The sequence below is a fragment of the Anabrus simplex genome, chromosome 2 (assembly GCF_040414725.1).
Source record: "Anabrus simplex isolate iqAnaSimp1 chromosome 2, ASM4041472v1, whole genome shotgun sequence".
NCBI classification, from domain to species: Eukaryota; Metazoa; Arthropoda; class Insecta; order Orthoptera; family Tettigoniidae; genus Anabrus; species Anabrus simplex.
In genome coordinates this window covers 633,313,337-633,338,956 of record NC_090266.1, presented here as the reverse complement: position 1 = coordinate 633,338,956, position 25,620 = coordinate 633,313,337, and the positions used below count along the sequence as shown (strand labels likewise).

The window sequence follows — 25,620 nt, the reverse complement described above, 5'->3', positions numbered from 1 at the left end:
TCTGCGCGATATTGCCTACCGTCGAAACTCCTTCTTCCAGTGCCGTTAGTCAAAAGCCTCCTTCGAGGGATGAAAGTCAAAAAGCCCTGTTGTTTACAAGTTGCCAAGTTTTATAGTTTCTTCTATTCTTTCTTGAATAATCCTACTGATTCATGTACCACCACCACAAGTCACTAGTTCACGTCACGACTGCACTGTTCTCCAATTGGTTCTCTGGCATGGAACCACCCAGTCACGTTCCATTACACACATTGTTCCAGAACACTGTGGAAACTGTTTCTCCGACTCTTACACGTGACTCTGTATATTTCCAACCCAAAAGAAGTGCGCATTTTAACTTGCACAATGTTTCACAATATTGAGACATAAAGCTCTTGGCTTATGTGGTTCTACGTGACATTGAATATTCTAAATCCTTCTTTGAGTTACTCAGTTATTTCTCTTATTATTACAATCATTTATGAATTATGAACATACACAAACTCTACTGTAATTTCCCTTCTTATATACATGCGTTCATATGCCTGCTACTTTTTAAATCACAGGCTTTCTACCCTGGAGGTCGCGCATTCGAATCCCATTTGAACCCGTTCGCTCTCTTGTTAATACGCGGAAGGCGCGTCGTGAGCCGTCGTTCACAACAAAAGTAAGGTTTTTCTCTGTTTCCTCATTAAGGTTTCTTGCTCTATACAGCTTCAAACTTATTACTGCAAATGTTTAAAGTGAATACTAGTATGTTTTATATCTTGAACATTTTGAATTTCTTTCTAGGTGAAGCAAAGTATGTAAATGACACTCCAACCATTCCTGGTGAACTGTTTGCAGCTTTTGTTTTAACTACAGTTGCTCAAGGGAATATTGTGAAGATAAATCCTACAGAAGCTCTGGTAAGTCCATAGTTATTTAATCACTAAACAGATAGTCATATCTAAATCCCATTTTTGATAATTGTTGATTATCAGAAATGCATTATTTGATTGTTCAAGTTTATAAGAAATTTCATATTTAATAATACTCAATATAACAAATGAAAAAATTGTTTATTCCACTTGTGCAGGGTCAACTAATTTCTAAGATCACATGCATGCCATACTCTCACAATCATATATACATCTCCTCTCTCTCCCTCTCCCTGTTTTGTACCAAGAGATGGAAACTTTATTCACTTGCACCATAGGTAGGTACCATTCAAAATTGTGCACACAAAGCCATATTTGTGTGTATGGCATCTGGATGGTGTGTCAGAAGACTGTTTAGATAAAGCCTGGCCAAACAGCATTCCTCGGATGCCTGTGCTCCACCCGCTATTCCTTTGCTTGCTGATGGCAAAGGTTGTGTGATGTCCATGAAAGAGTAGGAGAGAAAGGTTTGCAATCTGGCCACATAACAGCAGTCGCCATGCAAGCATGTCAGTCTGTCTGTTTTCAGTGAGTTTCCAAGACATCAAAGGGCTAAAGACAGATTTATTTATCAGGTTTGTTTATCAGACCTTTCCTGCTTTTGGTTGCCCATCACTTCAGCTTGAGCTGATGGATATGCAGTGCAACACTCAACTCAAGGACTAATTTCTGCAATCCTGTAATGTGCATGATTTTTATAAAATACTTCCTCAGCAGTAATATCCTTTATTACACAATGCAAGATGCTACAGTTTTTCAAATAGCTGGTTTCTTCTATAAATGCAAGCATTATTTCTGTTATTGGATTGATGAAGACCTGGCAATATACAGGTTTAATAGACTACAAACTATTCAACTCTGAGCAGTTGATTGTGTCGCCAACCCTTGTTCCAAACCTAAAACACATTGTACCATCCAAGGTCAGTTTCTTAGTTTTGCTGGCAGACAATACATGTGTCTGTATGCAGAGTGCTATAAAATACATATTACTTTATGCCGCCATATTATATTTGATTACAGAAGTTGAGAATGTGGATTCTGCTTCATCAGTCTGATTTCACCACAAGCACACCTTTAACTTGTCCCCATCTGATGCGACTGATAGCATACATCTCCTTCTACTGAGAGAGTTGTTTGTGCAGTTAGGGGCATGCAGCTGTGACCATGCATTTGGGAGATAGTGGGTTCGAACTCCACTGTTGGCAGCCCTGAAGATGATTTCTCATTTTCCCACCAGGCAAATGCTGGGGCTGTACCTTAAGGCCAAGGCCACTTCCTTCCTGCTTCTAGTTCTTTCCTCTCCCCTCATTGACAGAAGACCTGTGTGTGTTGGTGCAACGTACAACCAATTATAAAAACCAAACAAAAAACATACTTTTCTCAAATATCGCAGTGGTGGGAGAAAACTGGAGCACTGGGCTGATGTCCCACTCAGACTACTAAGGTGTGCAAGTCTTGGTCGCCACTGGTTTAGATACCCTAGCAGTAGTGAAAACTGGAAATGAGAAGAGTTCCATGCAGAATTTTTAAAAGTGGAACAATTTGGAAAGGGATGTTGTGGGTGTTAAAGAACAGGACAGGACAGGACCTGGAGGACAGATCTGGTGGTCATGCTGGCTATGGAATTTAATGAACATCTTGCAGAATGCATTGAGATGCACAAGCATCTGATTAAATTAACACATCCCCTTGGTGCTGTATTGTTCAAAACTCCACAACAAATGGTTCTTATACGCCGAGTAGCCAAAAGACACGGGAAGGGGTGTCCCATTAAATGTGCCGTGTATGACCTGTGTGACCCGTGAGCATTGCGTCTAGCTGTGGTGTAGCTGAGCAGTCTGTCACAGACACAAGTGTCATGAAGATGGCAACAAGTTTCGATTTAACAGACTTCATTTAAACGTGGGATGATCATCGGCGCACAGTACATGGGTCATAGCATTGAGCAGATTACGCACGAATTTGGGTTTCCGAGGTCAACAGTGTAGAAGGTGGATCTTCAATATTACAGAAAGGATATTACCACCCACGTAAACCACAGCACAGGAAGACCTCAGGTGTTTAACGAACGGACATCACGTCGCCTCCGATGAATCCTGGTTCTAGTTGTATCGAGGTGATGGGCGCATGATAGTGTGGCGTAGGCCCCATGAAGCTGTGGATCCTGCGTGTCAACAAGGTTTTATCCAGGCAGGAGGTGGCTCATTTCTGATCTGGGTGGCATTCTCATGGTTGCAATTAGGTCCCATTATCAGCTGCAGGGAGTGCTTACAGGTGCATGTTATGTGGACATTATTTTAGACCATCTGCATCCCTTTCTGGCATGCAGGTGGTTGGAGGAGCACTCCAGTGATGTTACAACCATGGATTGGCCCTAGAGATCCCCCGATCTTAATCCAGTCGAGCAGTTATGGGATGTTGTTGATGCTGGTGTATGCTCCATGAACCCCACACCAACTACACAAGACCAATTGTAGGTAGCAGTGCAAGATGCGTGGGTCCGGATCCCTTCAGAACGATTTGAATACTGTGTAGAGTAGATGCCTTGCCTTATTGCTGCAGTTTCGAGCACTCGCGGAGGAGCAACTCTTTATTAACATCACATTCAATGTCTTCCCATGACTTTTGACCACTCAGTGTATGTTGTTGCCATAATTATATACAGCAGAATGTGTTGCTCACTTGATCGACAACACACATCCACAAGTCATTGTGGCTAGGAACCACCATTAGACATGTGTAACTTCCTCTTACAAACTGTGCCAATGTCAGTGCACTTTTGACACTTCTAATCTAACATTCTCAGAAATTGTCTGGTGTGACAATCCACATTCACGAAGATCAACTTGCTCATAGTCTGTTAATTCTACACGTAGTAGTACCATCCTGCCTTGCCAACAATGTTTAACACAACTTCGGAGCACAATGTGGTACAGAAAACTATAGGCTCCTTTTTTCACTGGATCCTATTTGCTGATACATCTTGGATATTCAGTGGTTAAAACTCCATCCCCAGTTCTTTGACAGTGCTGAGCTCATCATCCCATGTGCCACTCTAATAGAGACATATTCAAAATTTGTCTTTCTCATTCACTCCCTTCAAGGTGCTCTGTTTCATTTTCTATTATTGATACTTGTACCTATTTATATATATAATGGGCCTAGGATAGATATAACATACATATTATCGGCACACTTTATCTTGGTGCATGTGTGTACGGGGGGGTGAGGAGTAAGGAGGGATCTGTCCCGGTTCCGGTAGTGCTGCCAACTGAATGAAAATGAAATCTGAATTGATTCGAGAATATGATCGATCGTTATGAAGTTTCTAAACCATTATTATCTTAAGCCAATAACTGTGTCACATACACGTTATATAACATTATATAACATTTCTCGATGCGAATCTTGTTCCTAGCATGAATTCTATAGTTTGGCTTGGCTGTGTAAACAACAGTACTAGTACGTAAAGTGTATGCCAGATGTCGCACAACGACGCTTAAGCGATTCGTAGTTTGTGTTTCAAAGGTTGCCAGTACGAATCTCGAAGATTGCCGAGGTCGATCGATTCAGCACTAGGGTGTAAATGCACCAGGATAAAGTGTGCCGATAATACATACATACATACATACATACATACATATTAAATAATTGATCAAGAATTCTATTAAGCGTAAGATTTAAAAAAAGTTGAGGCTCTAATCAACAAGCTGGTTTCAAGATAATGGTATCTCTTAACAGATTGTTAAACACATTACAAGAATCTAACCTTTTCACTATCGAGCATGCTGGGAAAGTTCTCTTAAGCATGGTTTACAACTATCATTTAGGTGAACACTCCCCACTCACTATGAACTGTGTCCTCTTATTTCTCTCATTCTCTGCCAGTATGGTAACTAATTGACATGTGATATGAAACAAAGATAATGTTTACAGGCAATTCTTTCTTGTTCTTCTTGAATTTACGTAGAAAACTGTGTGAAATTTAGCTCTTAAAATGGAAATGGTCACTATTTTACTTGATCATTACATAACACAACTTGTCATAAGTCTCATACTGCTACTCATCATTGTGAAGTTCACACATTTCCCAAATATTTCATTTAAGTTTATCAAGAGTTCTGTCCGGAAAATTAAGACAAACTATTTAAACTATCAGTCACACATAAAACTCTTCTTGATAAGCTCTCACACACTCATCATAATAATCATCATCATTTCCCATTATCCAGCTGTAGCTGGGTAGGGGCAAATATGGTTCTTCTCCATTTTCTTCGGTTTTCCATCACTCCTCCTGCAACACTGTGTTCCAATCCAGGTTTCTTTAATAACGCGTTAGATTGTGTCCTTCCATCTCAATCGTGGTCATCCCTGGCCTCTCCTTGCATTTGCATTTCCATTACCTTTTTTTGGCATTCTTTCATCACTCATTTGCTTTGTGTCCAAACCATCTTAGTCACCTCTTACCTATTCTATCATTCATTTGTTTTCACTCCCAATTTCTTCCCAGATTTTCTCATTCCTTATTTTGTCTCTTCTACTCTTCTGTATCATATTCCCCAAGAATTTCATTTCGGCTGCCTGTATTAGACTCTCATCCTTTTTTGTCATTGTCCAAGTTTCTGCTCCATAAGTTGATCGACAACATGCATCCGTATGTCATTGTGGCTAGGAACCACCATTAGAGGCCTAAGTGTGCTTAACCAGTATTCAAGGGCTTTTAGAGACTTCCTAACTGCACTGTTGTTGCTACTGATACATAGTCGAAGGATCAGGCTGACAGATGGTGCTGAAATGAATGAAATATATTTTGCACCACATCACATTTTTTCCTCATCCTGTAAAGCCTTTCAAACAATAAATGTTTTTAGCAATAAGGAATCATAATTTGTTTCACAGGTTGAGAAGGCTGAACACTATTAGTTCTGTACAATCTTGCTGCACTACTTATGGTATGATTTCCTTGAGGGAATCATATATAAGGCATTGCTGGTTTGTTGATATGTATTTGATTTCTTATACAGGAAGCTATCTGCCTTATTTTATGATTAACAAATATAAACATTATTCATTTCTTGTTTGTTTCTTTGTTCCTTCAGGGAATGAAAGGAGTTGTTGCATTTTTTGGTGCTCAGGACATTCCTGGGCTAAACAGCTTCACTTCTCCAATGCTGATAGGTCTGGATGAACCAGAAGAGGTAATTTATAAAATATTCTTGGAGTTCTTCCCTTTACTTTTTGTAGCTCTGTTTACACACTATATCAAATATACTCCTTACATATGTACTTCCTTTTCCTTACATTTTATATCCTCATAAGATAGATCAAGCCTAAAAATTTCCTCATTTCTTCCTCAGTCACGGGAATCTCAATTTGACATGCACAATACTTTTTGAAAGTGTATAATGCTGTACTTAAATCACCTATTGACTTAAGGGTTGGTTTGATCGACAACATGCTTGGTACCTCAGGAGTTAAAACTTTTTTTTTTAAAGTCCAAATAAGATATGCCATTATATTCTCATAAAAACTGACTACAGGATTTACTCTTTCTCAGTGAAAGGCAGAGGTGGAGGGCGGTAAAGTGGAGACAACTGGGGAGCATCAAACGCCATGTCTATCTTTTGCGTTTTTATTTTCTTTATTGTTCCCTTTACTATCTGTATCACTTTCTGTATCAAACTGAATTTATGTTCTGAAACTGGACAAATCAATAAATCACTTATTTCTTCATCTAAACTTCTGAAGACCTAGAGATATTTTGCTTTTGCTACCCATCACATCATGCCTTTTCCGACATGTTGCTGTAACTAAACAAGTACACAAACTTGTATTCTTGTTAACAAGATGTAGTAATTCAAGATTAAAGTGTTGTTTGCCAGGTACATTCAGAAAAAGGTGATAGTACTATGTTTGGAGCAGTTTCTTATAGCTCCTTTAGCCTTGATACTCTAATCAGCTGTAGTCGACTACGGGAGTTTGGACACCTGTAATATGTTAGACGATGGTCGATCACGGGAATGAAAGTGTTAAAGTATAAAATAATGTAATTATAACCCTGAGGGTACTGTATTGGGAAGATGTTAAGAATACTATAGCAATAACATTTTGCATTTTTCCTGTAAATACTCTTCGGAGTGAAAAACCCAGACAATTTTGTTTCATAAAAGTGGTAAAAAATAAGTCTTAGGTGCTGAAAAGTCATGATATTATTTTCATTTCTTCTTCTTCAAAATTGTTGTATAGAATTAAGTAGCATATGAAAGTCATCCAAAATTTGGTATTTCTGTAGCTTTTTATCCAAAAAGTATGACAAAGCTAATGTAACATAAGTATTTGTTTCTTTAACATTACATAACATGTACACACTGGTACTGTAATTTATATCCATATTTTCAGATTTTTTGCAGTGGAGAGGTCCGTTATGCAGGTCAACCCCTTGGAATCATTGTGGCTGAAACTCAATTGGTAGCACAGAAAGCAGCAAAGCTTGTGACAGTCGAGTATGAGAATGTCAAAAAACCTGTGTTGACAATCAGAGATGCTTTGAATAGTGGTGATGCTAGCAGGATGCTTGAAAAAGGAAAAATTGAACCTAGTGATCCTTCAGGTAATTTTTGAAGTTTTGTGTTCTTCTGTTGTTTACCAAACTGCTTTTCTTTTTTCTTTTCTTTTTTATACTATAATTTATATACACCTCAAATTTTTTAAAAAAATATTGTAGGATTAGGCATGTTTTGTGGTAGGGCTTGCGTAGTCCTATTGTATGTGGCAGAGTGCACTGTATACACACAGGTAATTCAATTGTGTGTTTACAATGCAGCAGATGTTGAGTCAGGGGTGAGCTATGGTATTTCAGATGAAGACTGGTGGTGGATTACAGAATACAGTGCAGTATGAGCTTCAGCTAGTGTTTGACCAAGCAAGTTGGCCATGCAGTTAGGGTCGCGCAGCTGTGAACTTGCATTCGGGAGGTAGTGGGTTCGAACTCCACTGTCGGCAGCCCTGAAAATGGTTTTCCATTTTCACACCTGGCAAATGCTGTGGCTGTACCTTAATTAAGGCCACGACCGCTTCCTTCTAACTCTGAGCCCTTTCCTATCCCACAATCGCCATAAGACCTATCTGTGTTGGTGCGACGTGAAAAAAATACCAAGTTGTAAATCTCATCGTTGGGTCCATATTGAGCAATGTATATCTTTCTAAAAGGATGGGTTTTTTTTGAGTCCACCTTTCAATACATTGTTTTTTATTGATTATATAAGTATTTTTACATTATTATGTCTTAAGCGGGACATGTTTCGCCTACATTTTAGGCATCTTCAGCCATTGTTCCTACTATCTAAGATCAAAATAGCCAGGTTCCTGGGTTTTATTTAATAATATAATACTTAAAATGGTAAAATTGACATAATTTTTTATTAAAAAAAAAGAAAAAGTTTGTGTATTGTATATTCTGTAGAAATATCCAGCTGATGCAAATTGTTATGACTAGTGAATTGTGTTTACATGTCCTATGCATAAAAATTATTTAGCTTGCATACAATTGCTCTGTCTAAAAAAGGGTAAGTTTACAATTATTATACATTTGATGTGCTTTAAAAAATTGTGATGACATTGGTTGGTTTATGTTATTTAGTCTGTAATATCCAATGTGCCTGCTCTCACTGCAATCTTCATGGACTTGAGTGTCACCTTGGCAATAAAATTGGGTAGCATTTTTGTAAGATAATGTATGATCCGTTGTCTGAATGTTGCTTTATGATAACTAAAATTATGTAAAATCTTGCCGCTTGTTGCTGTACGAGTTTGAAGAGGGGACTTCTCAAGGTCTTTTTGACATTTGATGTGGTGCTGTTGCTTCTTTAAGGGTTGATACTGGTGGATTGAGAGTCTATAATGAAAAAAAATGTCTTAACTGTGAAGTTTATGTGAACTGAAGTATAAAATGGGGATGTTGAGCAGGATCTTACTCACCCCCTCGCCTCTCTTGTGGCTGGCTTGCTCTTGTGACACATTCTGTCTGACTGCGATGGCTAATTCTGTGCACCTCATGTTGTATCTGTGTGTGTTACGCGGCGGGGTGGCATAGAGACTAAAAATCCTTTATACGATCAAATCCCACAGTTATTAAAAATATTAACAGTAAAAGAAAACATGTTCCAAAATATCAGCAAATGTCCATATGTAAAGGCTCTGACCACAGATAAACCCCCTCCTCCCAGGACAGCCAATACACCATCCGTCCTCCCCTCCCCAACCCATACCACCATACCAGTGATGTGACTGACAGACAGAGGGAAGTTCGATCAAGGGTGACAATGCCATGTGAAGACGAGTATACCTGCAGAATAGCACAGAGGAGACCAACTTAAGACTGCTCAACAATTATGACATGACTTCTTGAGGGCAACTGGGATCAGTATATGCACATAAACTGTGTGCAATTGGCTGCGGAGTGCCCGTTTAAGGTAATTTTGATAGATTCTGTGTGTTTCACTAGAGAATTGTCAGTGTTGAGAGAAGACAGGTCATCAATCTTAATCTGGGGTTTATATAAATGACTTAGGGCCGGTAAAGTGGCTGGCAGCTGCCCGGGAGGTAAACTACCTGGGGGTGTAAATCAGCTGGTACTTTGCCTTGCGTGCAACCACCTCCGCGCAAGCGCCAGGTAGCTACCCGGAGCTAGTCACCGCTATATGGAGTTGGCTAGACTGATTTTCAGCGACTTCTCACTTTAGAGTGTGGTGCTATCTATCATCAGATGTATGAAGCTCATTTCGATTGTCTTATTTTCCTGTGCTTGCATCTGTTGATTATCATCAAAAAGCCTAATAAGGGGAGTCTTTAAGAGTTATGGACATCGATTTATGTCAAGCTTTCATGATCTTAATCTACGAGCTTCAAAATCAATACCTAATTGGGATTAAAATCTCGAGATTACATTTTCTTATGCCAGTTATAACCTGTCAAGTAAGGCAGCATTTCTGGAAAGTATTCTCATAGTAGATTGGTCAAGTCGCTCGCTCCATAATAGAAGGTACGCAGGTTTTCATCGTCTTTCTAATTTACATTAAAAAATGTATTTTCGTTTCCTGCCGTTGTTCTTAATTCTTTTTCACGCGCTTCCATATACGTATGTACACCCACATCTTCCTTTCGGACTTATTGCCTTTGAGTTTCCTATCTGCAGGCTTCCGTGAATTGATGAAGTATCTCCACGATGCTCTGTTTGCAACTAGCTCTCTGACATCGTTTAGCTCCACATGCTTCTAAATTGTTGATAATGCATTTCATTCTAATGTTTAACTTTATGAAGATAAAGTTGAAAGGTACTGTTAAAGAACTAATCAGGGTAAATATCCATCATAGGATGAGGAATTCAGGAATGGAATAGTTTCCAATTTCTTTGAAATCATTTACAAGATGACTATGTAAGCAACTGATAGGGAATCTACTACCTGGGCGACAGTCCTATGTGCTATATTAATCGTAACACCACTTTTGATAAGTAGCACACACATAAAGCATTTTCCTAGTAGACATAATATTGTAATTAAATATTTCAATGAAATATATTATTAACAAAAGAACGTATGTAAAGAGGCATACAGATTAATACAACGCTAATAATGAAAATAAAGAAGATTCGTCATAATGAAGACTCAAACCTGCAAACCTCATATTATGAATTGAGTGCGTTAGCCATTAAGCTATGAGGACGCTTGGGGTAATGGGGATACATAGAACTAACGTATACCTGGTGTCTGAAAACTGAAAAAGTAGAAAATTAAATCCTATTTGAAATTTTTTCCAAATAGGTTTTGATTTTATATCCTTTTAGAGTTTCTTTGAGAAAGCTTTACGTATAAAATGTGTTCCCTACGCTATCAATGCGAGAGGCTGGTGTGACCGTTGCAACTCAAAGGAAGCATTAATGTTCAAAATCCTGCAATACAATATCGATCACGGTTACAGTATAATGCTTTTTTCAGTATACTAAGCTAATTTGAGTTGTATGTCACCAGAAATACAGCTAATAATGTTCATCTCTCAAAACTTGCCCGGCAGGTAAAGTCTTATTGGGCCCTTGAAGTGGCCGATAAATTACACACCGGATAACGACGATTTATGCTGCCGATAGTGCTACCTGGGAGTGGTCAAACGGAAACATCCTTTTACGCGGAAGGCAAGTTACGCGCTACTTTACCAGTAGGTGGTAGAACCGGCCACTTAATGTCATGTTTGAGTATAAAACACGGATATCACTTCGACCAGATATGAGAAAGGGTGTGGAAACTTACAGGATGTAGTAGAAAGTAGCAGCATGTTCAAGAGGTGGATGCACTTAGAGGTGGTGGTGTAATGTGTAGGGCTGGAATTATGCATGGCCGTTGTACACCTTCAGTACCAATTTCAGGGATGGTAACAGCCCAGCATTCTCTGACTAATTGTACAACCCTTTAAGGATGAATATGGTGCTGAATTCAGTTTAGTCGATGACAGTGCTCGCCACCATTGAGGTGCATCAGTGAGGGACTTGAAGGAAGAGGTGGGTGTCAACCGTATGTATTGTCCAGCTAATTTACTGGACATAAACTGCATTAAGCATGCAGGGGCAGGTTGTAAACAGCTGTTTTTTATCATCTAGGAAAACGCACACACCCCTACCACATTAGAGTTGCCCAGATGGAATGGGAGCTTCTTCCTAAAGATGACATCAGTGTACTGATTGCAAGCATGCCACAGCTTGTCAGAGACCTGAACACTGTCCGAGGCGGCCATGCACGATACTAAGGCAGAGCGAAGAAGGGACAACCTCAGCAGGCTGCTGACGGGGACTGGTGAAGGGGCACTACTTTTTCACAAATTTACATTCTTACTAAACACAATCAAGTAAACAAATTCATACACGGAAACACATCATACAATGTTAAATACTTGATCATTACTCACCTACTTCACTGTTTCTTCATTTTAAGAGAAAATATGGAATGAAATGCTGTGGTGTCCATTCAAAGAAGGTGGCAATCCAGACTCTTTCCTCACCTAAGTATCACGAACTATATAAATGTACCTACTGTCACTGAAGTCTATCTGAAATATGATCACAGCCATATATACAGTACATTAATGAACTACCATTGGATGGCCATATAATCCTGAAGTCTTTAAAGTTACTGTACCAACTGATAGGATGAATGAAGTACAGTCTTGCCGTGGCCATAAAAATGAATATGGTAGGGCCTATGCATTATTGGATACGGGCAGTGTTATTCCTTTATTTAAACATGAATTCCATTCTTTGATGCTGTAAATCCACAATCTTAGAAATAACTTTATCATCAAAATCAGGCATATCGCTTCCTTCCCAATCCTATGCATTTCCTATCCTTTCATCGCCATAAGACCTATCTGTGTCGGTGCGACGTAAAGCCACTTACCTTCCTTGGACATACTCTCAGCAAGGTAGTGCAATGGCTCAAAACCTGGTTAACCTGGTACTCATTTCTATGCAGACTGACTGAACATCATGGTCAACAGTGGAAGACTCTCTTCTAAATTTTTCGTTTTCCTAACAGCGTATCTGACAATGGATCTGTTTACCACCTCTGCTTGGCAGCCCCTCAATAGTGAATTTTCCACCCAGTAGTGAATAAAAATCTCATCTTTGCAAGATATCCAGTTTGAAAATCAATAATAATAATAATAATAATAATAGATATCTTGTCAACTACTTTTGTGGTTTTTGGAGACACAGATGCTGGAGTTTTGTCCTGCATGAGTTTCTACGTGTCATTAAGTCTATGGACATTAGGCTGATATATCTGAACACACTCAAATACCACCAGAATGACTAAGGATCCAACCAGCCAACTTGAGTTCAGAAGACCACTGCTCTACCATCCGAGCTTCATCCAATATATCTCGAATGAATTATTTTAAACAATTAGCCTGAACTTTTGAAGCATTTATAACTAGAAGTATCGAAAAAATATTTTAATTAATTGCAAACACATAAATGAAAGTGTATCATTAATGCGAATTTCTCTATTATAATAAATTACACTGAGTTCACTTGTGTATTTTATGGTAAAATTAATTTTCTTGTAAAATTGCTGAACACTACTGATGTGGTTTTCTGAATTCTAAAAGTATTTCATCTACTTAATGCTGAATCACATAATACAGTTTTATACAAAGGTACATTTATCATCAAATAGAGTAACAATGTTAGTGTACATTAATTATATTTACAGTTATGTCCAGCTCTTTGGGTGAATGGTTAGCATTAAGAACATTGGTTCAGAAGGTCTCTGGTTTGATTCCTGGCCAGGTATGGGATTTTAAATTGCATCTGGTTAATTCCCCTGGCTCAAGGACTGGGCATCTGTATTAGTTTTAATGCATTTCTCTTCATTCATATTCAATACACAGTCATGATTGAGACAGTGGAGCGAACAGATGTGTTCAGTTAGTGCTGAATATGGGTAGTTCACAAGTGCAGTACAGGGCAGCTATAGGAAGGTGGAATGGAGGAGTGAAATGTAAGAGTGATAGGAGAAATGAAAAATGGGCAGCAACTTGGAGTGTTGGTAACCTTGATTATAGCCGCATTGATACCAATTTTATTCAAAATTGGTGGTCTTGAATTAAATCTGGGGCCTGGGCCAGTGGGTGTAATCGGATGGAAAAATACGAAATGATAAAAGTGGTCAAAGAAGCATGTCAGGGTGAGCAAACAAGAGACATAACTCTTAGAGTGCCAGGGGAGCACGATCGCACTCCTCTGTAGGCTAGCGAAAAGTGCCAGGAGCGCCATCGCACTCCATGTTGCAGCTGTCTAAGTCGTAATAGTTTGCACATATCTGACAGATAGCAGCTGCAGATGGCATCACATACCGGGCGAGTTGGCCGTGCGGTTAAGGGCGTGCAGCTGTGAGCTTGCATCCGGGAGATAGTGGGTTCAAACTCCACTGTCGGCAGCCCTGAAGATGGTTTTCCATGGTTTCCCATTTTCACACCAGGCAAATGCTGGGACTGTACCTTACTTAAGGCCACAGCCGCTTCCTTCTCATTCCCAGGCCTTTCCTATCCCATCATCACCATAAGACCTATCTGTGTCGGTGCGATGTGAAATAAATAGAAAAAGAAGTTGCCATCACTCTGTAGTAGATACTACATAGTTTCTAAATCTACCACCAAAATCCCTTTGTGACATGTTGTGTTGATGTTACGACTTTTTCTATTTCAGCTGTTTGGAGCATACCTGTAGACCATGTGTTCATTATAATGGCGACTAGTTCTCGTACTGTGTTCGAAATTTATGACTATTTGGTCGTATGTTAATCGAGTGATTATTCTGATTATATCGAGTCAGGTGATGATTCAGATGATACTGTGAGTGATAATGCTGGTAACGTTTCAAACAATGACTATAGTGGTGATGTTATCCGACTTGCTCGTGTGATAGTGATGCACGAAATTTCCGATTTAGACGGTAATGATAGTGACGGGAATAATGATGGAGTTGACAGAGACAGTAATGAAGATGATGACCAGATTCCCGATTTCCGTGAAATTCAGTCCGATCATGACATAAAATTTCAACCCTCTCTTGCATTCCTTGAGACGCCTGGCCCTAAACGTGCACCTCCTCCTGATGCTAGACCAAGTCAGTATTTTAATCGATTTTTAGAAGAACTATTATTTTTAAAACATTGATATTTTACGAACTAGTAAACAATGCAGCAATGTGCACAGGAACACCAACTTTAGGAGAGTACAATCAAAATACTAGGATGTACTGAGATCCAAATTAGAATTTTAAAATTTATCAAAAATTGCAGGAACAATGTTATTTTTTTTTACTTGGCAGTATGGATTATTTTCATGATGTTAATATAATGAATGAAGAGAGGGATCACTTAGCTACAAGAAAATGTAAGCTACAATGTGACATCCTGAAAAGTGAGGATAGGATATGCTTTTATCTTCGGTGCTGCATAATAGGCATTTTCTCTCTGGCAATCTTGGCAAACGCTGCAGTAAGGGAGCCGGCACTAAGAGGGTTAATTATGGAACAAGCCAAAGGAAATATAAGAGCTAAAACAGTGTGTCAAAGAGGAGATTAATGTGATAAAAGAGAAAGTGGCTCACAACACGGAGGAAGTAGAATGACTGAAGACCAAAGTCAGGGATTTGGAAAAGGAACTGAGTCAAGTAAAGTGGTCAGAAAACAGGACTAATCAAGAGCTCAGGAGGAAAAAACCTTTTCTTTTATGGTGTGCCAGGAGATAATGAAAGCAAGGCGGAAATTGTATGTAAAGTGGTAGAAGTGATACAAAGCAAAATGAAGATAAATTTTAGCGGGGTGGACATAGACGATGTATGAAAAGTGGGGGGGGGTAAGTGAAGGGTAGGAGGCCGATGAAGGTTAAAGTAATATCAACCCTGATGGCGGAAACAGTGCTGAGAAATACCAGAAAATTAGAAGAGGAGAAAATTTGGGTGAGAAGGGACATGGACAACAGCGACATCAAGGAACAAAACATTTTATGCAGACCCTTAGGGAAAACCAGATATCAAAGACTAAAGGCCTACATTAAAGGACAGCGTCTGATCGTCGAAGATGGTCGCTGCTGGCGCACGTGGTCACCAGTGCAGCTACAGGAAATAGGCACAAAACATCAACATCAGCAGAGTGTTGTGTGTGAGGCAGGAACAGAAGTGAGCAAGGTAATGTTGAGGGAAGTCAATGATGACGTAGGTGGGAGTAATATGACAGAAGGAAGAGGAGTGAAGTCCACTTGGAGGTCGGATATAGGAGACTAGCATTTAGCAGCACACACAGAAGTAGAGGTCACTGCACTGGAAGACAGCCCTACCGAGCAGTGCCCACCGGACAGCAACGGGATAGAAGAAAGATGGGAGACAATGGTAAAGGGTAAAATTTTAAAAGATCTATGGGCAAAGAGAAATAAGTTACAGACTGATAAGGGGGTAAAGAGAATTGTAAAACACCTAAAACTTTGGAAGAGTACACGTTAGAGGTAGAAAAAGCTAGGGTCACAAGGAGTAAGACTTCAAATCTGTCAGAGCAATAAAAACAAAGTAGGAAATGGGGATGATGTAAGTAAGAAGAAATAACTAGAATTGAGGATAGGATTTGTAAATATAGAAGGAATATTAAGTAAATTAGGTAATAAGGTAGTGGCAGAGATGGTTGAAATGTTTGATATATTTGCATTTTTAGAAACTTGGCTACCAGAAGGGAGAGATTTAGTCTGGAAGGGATTCGTGGTTAGAAATGTAATGAAAAAGAAGAAAGGGACCATGGGGTAGAAACCCTGCAGGAATATCACTCTTAATAAAAGGAGAAATTAATAACAAAAGAGAAGAAATGCCGAATGATATGGAAGATGTATTATATATACCCTACAGGGCATAAATAGCAATGCATAACCGAACTTACCTTCTTACCTGTTACTAGATAAATGCACCAGCCTAACTGCAGTTGGCAGACGATCGTTTATTGGGTTCTTGTGACGAGAGTATGGGTTAGGAAACTATTCTACTATCCTAAATTATGAAATGAGGAACTCGGTAGCATTTAAATATATATAATTTTACAAAGCATAAGTTTGTGTTATTAACCAGTTTTTCAATACAATAGATAGCACACATAGTGCAAGAACAAAAAAAATACCATAAAGGTTTACATCTATACCTTCCAAAGACTACGTGAAATAGCATGATGACTCGGCGTGGAGAAGTAGATCAGTGAACCCAAAAAAAAGAACATGTCCCCTACATGGAACAGCACCAATAAACCTACAAATAAAAATACATGATGCTAAGACCAGCCTTGTCTTGCAGAAATAAAGCCATTGAAAAGGGTCCCCACATATATTGGGGAGTACATACACAAATAGCAAGTTCGAATATACTACTACAGGCATATCTCTCCCTATCCCGCATAGAAATATATATATATATATATATATATATATATATATATATATATATATATATATATATATATATATACGGATGCGAACACAGGTCTATTAAACAGTCATTATATTTACAGGATATACTAATTCAACTGATTCCTTAGTGTCAAGTTCATGCGCAAGACACCTCTATCGACAAGTGAAGAAAAACAAAAGAAAGAATCGCTGTCAAACATGTCTTCGCCTGAAAAAGAAGGAATTCCTCATAACCTTGCTTTTTAAAGATGGTTGCGACCCTCCGCTGTGCAGGGCTGGGGCAATAACCTGCTAGTCTTGCCAGTGAAACCTCCCCCATTACAAAAAAATAAAAACACGGCCGGCTGTGTCGTCCTGGCCTAATTTCCAAGCGCTCGGAGCTCCTTCACCAAAAGGGCATTTATCCTCCTCTATTCATTACAAACCAATAGACGCATAATGAGTGGGGAATCACATCACATTCTATATATATATCCAACACAAACAAAAGACCACCCTGGGCCTTATTTATAACATATAAAGTACTTTGCCCTGTTATACACATAAAACATCCTCGTCATTCCATATGACGTGTTCCTGGTAACCCCCAAGTCCAGGGTTCAAGCCCTTACTTGGCAGAGTAGAACGGGGTCGCAGATATTCATGACACCGCCTCCGGTGTAGTCTCATTTCACCCACAGTCGATTAAATAAATGCAAGCGTTTGAAATAAAACCTTAAATTCAGGCAGCATGCATGCGCTATGTTACGCAGATCAGACAATCCTTCTCAATAAAGAGAAATGGATCATTATCCTAAGAAACCCATAGTTACAAGCAGATTTTCTCCGGCGCCAAACACTAAGGAATACTGACTTCAGCTCATAACAACCTCCCGTAATACTATGTGCATTACGTCCTATCACATAAGCTAACCTAATCCTAGCTTCCTACAATAAAAACATATATGCCTTACACTAAAAAAAAAAAAAAAAAAAAAAAAAAAAAAAAAAATCTCAATAAATGGCCTGATGGGCCATAATCACATCTCCTACAATATTTACAAATTTAATCGCAGTATTTCTGTGTAAGAACTCCTCTCTGATCCTAACACATGTATATAAATTATGGTTCACTTATCTATCATCTTGGAGACCTCTTCCTCTCCTTCCGGGTTGAATCGCCTGCTTAAGCAATCATGATAGTAGTACGGTCCTGGGTCGATCCTCTAGGTCCAGTCTCCACGTATAACTCGTTCATGACGTCTACTGGTAGAATGAGGCGTTCAAGATGCCGTCTTCTTGAAGTTATGGTCGGAGGCTCTCGTTTCACATGTCTCTTGAACAAGGCACCAGTCTTCACTCTAGTATCAGAAATCAACAACTGAATCATTCGAGGCACTCGTTATTATCTCATGCCCGATTGTTCCAGACTCGTATGATTAAGGTGAACGTCTAAATCTTATCCTACACTTGATATACCTCCGGTATATACGGTATTCCTCACCATCAATTAATTAGGCACTCATGACCTCACTGCAAAGCGTCTAAATATTAGGATATGCTGGAATTACCACTGGAAAGTTTATAAATTACCGATCCACTGAAACAAAGTTAGCGCAACAGCACTCTTTATTCACAGCCTTTGTCCTAAACAAAGGTTTCTGGCGTAAGTACAAGCAGCCACGCGACACGCACAGACAGCACTCTTTATCGTTGAATGAATCCCCTCCTTCCGCATCTCTCAGCTCTTTTAGGAGACAGGAACCCACGCGACGCCCTGGGAAGCCCCGGGAAACAACTTAAGTTCGGTAAGCGGCCTCCAAAAATTTTCTCACGGTGGTTGGCTTACCACTTAGTTATTAATCTAATTATTTGTTAACAGCATTAGACATATCGTTGGCTTCGTAAAATTCTGGAGATAATTTCCATCCTTTTATCATCCTGGAAAACCTTCAGATAGAGGAGATATCAGTCAATTCCCGTGATGTGGTGCACCTGACTACTTCCGCTAAAATTTTTTGTTAGGATGGCATGCTTCTCCCCCAAGCAAATTCTTATCTCTTCTTCTCCCTTCCACATATTCTGTCTCACTCATGCATCGCCTAGGGAAATCACCTTCTGGGTTCCCACGTTCTATATGGCATCATACCCTTCCAGTTGGCGTCATGTTGCGCAATATTATTTCTGCGTTAAATATTATTTGTTAATGACTGAACAGAATGGTACAATAGATAAGGCTTAGACAGCAAGGGAGAGGACAGAAAGATATATTCCTGGCATTTTTGTATAATCCTCCGATAGGATCAACATATGCGAACAGAAAATTGTTGAGGATCTAATAGGTGAAATAAATGTAATTAGAGGGAAGTTTGAAGAAGCAGGAATTATAATGATGGGTGCCTGGAATGCAAGAGTAGGGGAGGGAGGGAGGTAATGAGAGGAAATAGAAGTATTCAGGACAAAGAGAGGAATATCTAGGGGAATAAACTCCCGGAATTATGTGCCGCTGAAAAGCTACTTATTTTAAATGGATTGTGGAGGGGGGATGAAAGGAGAGTTGACATGCATTACAATGCAGGGAGGGAGTACAATTGACCTGGTGGTGTGTTCAGGAGATATATTGGAGATGTTAAAGAAGATAGAAGTAAAGGATTGGGTAGAGTCACACCAATATTTATGTTACATTAAGGAAGCACAAGGGAGAAGAGAACATTAGTGGAAGGAGGGAAAAAGTGAAGAGTACTATAGTTCAAAAATACAAGTGGTGCATAAACACCAGAAATGAAATAAATGCATATCTAAAAAGGGAAGAATTTCAAATTAATAAGAGCGGTATCGAAGTAGCACTAGACAGTAGGAATGTGGATTTAGCTGTAGAATTGTTACAGAAACTCTTTAAGAACATAGCACAAGTGGAAAGGAAATGCAAACAAAGGAGATAGGGAGAAGGATGGTATAATAAGGAATGCAAGACCAAGAGAATGGAAGTGATTAGAGCCCTGAAGGCCTGCAGGAAGACAGGGGATAAGGAGATGAGTGAACAGTTTTGCAAAATAAGGAAGGAGTATAAAAAGTTACTAGTAGAAAGAAGGCGAACGGCTGTAGTAGTGTTGAAACACTGGATCCCATGAGATCTCTGAAGTTGAGCAACATTGGGCAGGATCAAGATTTGGATGGGTTGCCACGCGCTGTTGGTGGAGGGTAAGGGAATGGAGAAGCGGTAAAGAACTGGCCACCCTACCGCACATAAACTCCAGCTCAGGCACACCTCTGCGGAGGTTCAGACCTGCCTTCGGGCAGAATACACCCTTACCTTAATAGAAAGAAAGAAACTTTGGTAGAAAGAATAGGCATGGCTGCTTAATATAGAATGTAAAAATAACCAGGAGGTAAGGTATGGACTAGAATTAACAGAATAGAGGGGAGAGAGGTTATGTAAAATCTAAAATAAATAAGGAAGAGTGGGATAATTATTTCCAGAAATTAAGAGTAAAAGAGGTGTGTAAAAATGAGGTGTCTGGATGTGATGTGGGATGTTGAGATAAGTATACCTTACTTAGATGATGAGATAACAGCATACGAAGTATTAGAGGTGATGGGCAAAACCAAATGTAGGAAAGCAGGGGGATTAAGTAGTTTATCGAATGAGTTTTGGAAAGAAGCAGTTAAAATTAAACAAATGCTGGGAACTCGTAAAGGTATGTAATAAGATATTTGAGCTTGTAGAATTTCCGAAGGAATGGAAGAGGAGCATAATCTGCCCAATTTATTAAAAGCATGGGGATAGAGGCAATCCTAGTAATAATACAGCAATAACGCTATTAGATTCCCTCAGTAAAGTATATACAGGAATCTTAGCAAGTAGGTTGATGAAGTGGGCAGAAGAGTTCAACATCCTCACGATATTAGAGTGGATTCAGAAATGGGAAAAGAATTGATAATATTTAAAAAGGGAAGGAGGTAAATTATATATTGCCGCAGTGGACTTCGAGAAGGCCTTTGACACAGTTTGCAGGGGGGCATTGTTTGAGAATTGGCCCGGTTAGGGGTGTTGAACAAGATGAGAAGAGCACTTGAGGCTCTATATGAAAGGGTATATTGCAGTATTAGAGTAGATGATGGAGTAGTATGTGATTTGATAGTCAAATAGGGGGTTGAAACGGGTGCAAGTTATCACTGATTCTCTTTTTGTTATTTATAAATGACATACTATAGGCCCATGGTGGAGAGAGGTGGGCTTGTCCAGTATTAGAAATCTAGAAATACCAGGCTTGATCTTTGCAGACGATGTTCTCCTGATGACATCAACAGTGGGATGCTTGAATAAAAGTATAAATGTGTTGATAGAATTCTCTCAAAAATGGTCATTGAAAATTAACATTGGTAAGACGAAGGTGTTGATATGTAAGAAGGGTGCGAAAAGAGCGGCAAATGAGCAATGGATGGTAAAGGAAGAAGAAATAGTGATAACTAATAAACTAGAGTACTTAGGAATATATATAAGTAGCAGTGAGAATTGGACTTACCAAACAAGACAAGTGAAATGGAAAGGCCTAGCAGCACTTTCAGTAATAAAGATTTTAGAAAATAAGTTTCCTAATATGAACTATAAGATTCAAAAATTGGTTTTTCAAGCTGTAGTAAAGAGCAGAATGTTACATGGTTCTGAGATATGGGGAGTAGAAGAGGTAAGCGAGATGCTGAACCAAATAGTAAGTAAGTTTAGCAAAATTGTAATGGGACTGTCATACTGTACTGCAAATTGTGGTGCATGACTAATGTGATGAGAATATTCAAGTAGACATTTTAAAGAATTATTATAAGTTATTGGTTGGGGGGTTGTGTGTAGAGGGCTTATCAGCACCAAAGGGACAATATGTCCGAAGATTATTGGCTATGTAGGGTTAAAATGGTTAGGGGAGAGGCTATACTATGGAAGACAATTGTACGAAGGGTCAAGGATATTCAAAGACAGTTGTTGGAGTCTGAGTGCAGTAGCAAGCCAACCGTCTCAGTATTTAATATGATAAAGCAGGAAACTAATGTGAGAATAAGTAATGTTAACAGAAGAGAAAGAAGAGGACTTTTATGGTGGATGATGGGAATTCACAGAAGCAAGGGATGGGTAAGGGAAAAGGACGATGCAAGATGTGTGTTTTGTGGGGAAATAAGAGAAGAATTTCATCTCCTAAAAGTATGTAAAGAAACTACATTGATTAGAAGAAAATTTTTAAGTAATGGTGAACTGCCAGATTTAAGTCAGAAAGAAAATAATCTTAAAATTATTAGATGGATGAAAAATGAATGGAATTATCCTAGTAATGTAAGCAAGTATTTAGTTGCAGTTAGAAATATGTTTATACGAAAGTTACAGGAAAGGAGATGTGATAGTACTTAGCTGTAATCAATCAGCAGATTATTGGAGGGGCGGTAATAGAGTAGATAAGGGTAGGTAATTCAAATTTGTATTTAAGTGAAGTGAGGAATTATTCATAAAGAAAATAAAGGAAGTGGACATGTAATTAGTGAGCAAGGGACACCTGGACACGGAGGAGAGTTATCGTGTGTGAGTACTGCAGTGTATTAGTGCAATGCTGTAATGATATGGGGCATTGCAGCTCAGCAAGCGTACGGGATGGAAGTTGGTTGAATCAGCAAATTGTCTTAGATAGAAAGGACACTCTGATTCAGCCAAGGTTTAACATGTATATAACGTTTGCCATTTGATGTATGATCAATCGTGAAATTATTAACCAACTGTTCATGCAATCCATTATTTAATTCATTGATAGGTCTGTTGTAAATAGAGGATAACTCTGTACAGACTTGTTATATAAATAAATGTTGGCATTTCCATATTCAACACACACCACTACCTATACCCACAGAAACACACAATTGTTAATACATCCCTGCACTTATGGTTGGTGTCAGGATGGGCATCTGGCCACAGACAGGGCCAGCTGGTCCACACAATGATCCCACCATAGTAAAAGAGGGGGCAAGGAACTAGTATATGTTATCCCTATGTAATGGATGCCAATGTAAGAATTCCTGTATACTATGCAATGCAAAAATATGTTTGGTATATCAAGGATGTAATCTATATATATAAATTGACATGTCCTGACTGACTGATTCATCATCGCAGAGTCAAAATTGCTGAACATAAAAAAATGAAACTTTGGGAATACATTTGTATTCACTAAGGGAGGATTTTTGGATATTTTGTCGCTAAAGGGGTGAATTTTTAAAATGAGTAATATATATCTCGCAAAACTTGAACAGCTGAAAGACTTGAAAATTTGTATCTGGATTGTCCCTTAAAAATACACACAATTTTTTGTTTTTGGAAAATCCACTTAGAGGGGTAAAAATAAATGGTAAAGGGGTTGAATCCTCTTTATGAGGATACATATATAAAAAACTGAAGATGTTACATGCATGAAAATTGGTATCTATAATCTCCTATAAAAATAAAGAAACTTGTGAAAAGAATCGAAGATGGGGGCGAATTTTTAAAATTAGTTTATCTCTTGAATTTACCATGTTACAGACATAAAAATAGGTATTTAGAGATACTTTAAAAACAAAGAAAAAGGGTTTTTTTTGCCTTTGGAAAATCCACTTAGGTGGGTGAGATGACAGGAGGACTGATAAAGGGGTTGAATTCTTTTTAGGAGGATACTTATATCTCAAAACTGAAGATGTTACAGATGTGGTAATTTGGAATCTTCTTTAAAAATAAAGAAATGCTATTTCTTTCATTTTCAACTTGAGAGAGGACTGTTTCTCACATGTACAGCTCTATGTCGATGTTCCAGAGTTAGCTCTGCCAGCAGCCTGGTCATCTTAGCCCCAAAAGGTAATACCACAAACATGGTTTAAAAAGAGGTTCCGGGGTAAATGAAACTCAATTTTTTTCTAAGTTTTTATACTTTCGTGATTTTCAGATAGTGTCCTAGTGCAGTTCTGAAGAACGATTACATTTATCAAATTACAAAATACGTGCGAGCAAAGCTGTGAGTAACAGCTAGTGCAATAAGAAATTTATAGACTGTTGTTCATTGTATCAGACTCGGTCTCAGTATGTAACCTTTTACAAACTCAAATATTTTTCTTCCAATATCTAACACAAATAATCAGTAATAATAAAAAGTTTACTTTTTTTGTGAAGGTTGTCCAGTAGCCACTTGCTCTAAAGTTCAGAGGGGCACGTGCCCCTCCAGCTAAGTAACTGTTAATGCATGGTTTTACAAGTACTGGCAATTTGAATGATGATACATTCAGTTTTGATATTGGGAACCGCATGCAGCTAGTGTGTCAACGTTTTCATCAGACGCGTACTTTGCTTCCTTTGGTAGGCTCTTCGCTGACCGGTCATACTGGCCCTGTGCCCTTCACTGTTAATTCTTTCTTAGGTAATTTCCATTCGTGCATGCATAGAATTGACTATTTTTTTAAGATGCACAGAATGGGAGATAGGTCATTGCCAAAGCCAGCCTGCTATAATTTCAAAATTATGTAAAGGCTTATAGCGCTGAGCAGAATCTCCACTACAAATTTGTAATTCAAGTCTGTCTGTGGTCTGAAAAACTTGCTGTACTGGCTAATGAAAGTATCCTATTTTGTAATATATAGTGTGGTGTTGTTAAAAGTAAATCTCTCTTGTGCCGTGTATGGATATATAGAATCCCTGTGAAGAGTCGCATAAGGTATACCATACAGGTATGATTAACTTGTAGGCTGCGTACAATGAATTCTGTGATTAATATTTAAGTAGACCTTTTTCACAACTGTCCCTTAACTGAAAAGATGGAGATAAAGGCATTCGGTCGACCAACACCTCATTTACAAATAGAATAAATCAGACAATATGCACTTCCACTCATTAATTTCAATACACCCTGGTATTTCAGATTTACAACACAAATCAAACATTATTTCTCACAAAAGGTAATTGTATTAACTTAACACAGTCAATCAGTTTTTGAAGGTATCGTGAATCTATATGATTCCACACATCCTTAACAAATATTCCAGAGATGTTCCTAGCTGGATATATTAACTTCCCTGATACGTCTGTCCACTTGATCCCAGACCATTTCAATGGGATTACAATTGGGGGTTTGGGACGGCTGTACCATATCTTTCAGTACTTTGTTTTTCCTTTGATGCAATGTACACTGACTTAGCAAATGTCATGGGATAGTCACCTAATAGCATGTGGGGCCTCCTCCTGGCCCTGTGAACTGCAGTGAGACGCCATGGAGGTGAGTCGACAAACCCCTGGTAGTCCTCTGGACACAGCTGACACCAAATAGTTTGCAGAGCGGCCGCCAATGCTGGTCTGTTCATGGGTGCAGGATCCATGGCACGGAGCATGCGTTCCAGGACATTACAGATATGCTCGATAGACTTCATATCGGGGCTCCTGGGTGGCCATGGCAGTTGTTGGACCTCCGTTGCATGTTTCTGGAACCATTCCCGGGCAACGTGGGAGCAATGTGGCGGCGCGTTATCATCTTGAAACACCGCAGAACCATCTGGGCGCTGGAAGGCCAAAAATGGGTGGAGATGGTCTCCGAGCAGCTCAACATACTGCGTACCATTTAGAGTCTCTTCCAGAACAACTAGGCGGCCCATTCCATACCGGGAAAATGCACCCCAGACCATAACAGACATCAGTGCCCTGGACCACACCTTCGAGGCAGGCGGGATCCATCGCTTCATGTCGTCCGCGCCATACA

General features: G+C 39.1%; 1 protein-coding gene across 1 annotated transcript in view; it reads left to right on the top strand.

Annotated features, from left to right (window-relative positions):
• Positions 1-25,620, top strand: part of LOC136864294 (xanthine dehydrogenase) — a 358,258-nt gene that overhangs the window by 204,768 nt on the left and 127,870 nt on the right. The window contains exons 13-15 of the mRNA XM_067141086.2: positions 772-887; positions 5,999-6,097; positions 7,299-7,509. Of these exons, the coding sequence (XP_066997187.2) occupies positions 772-887; positions 5,999-6,097; positions 7,299-7,509 (426 nt within the window). The remainder of the gene's footprint in view (positions 1-771; positions 888-5,998; positions 6,098-7,298; positions 7,510-25,620) is intronic.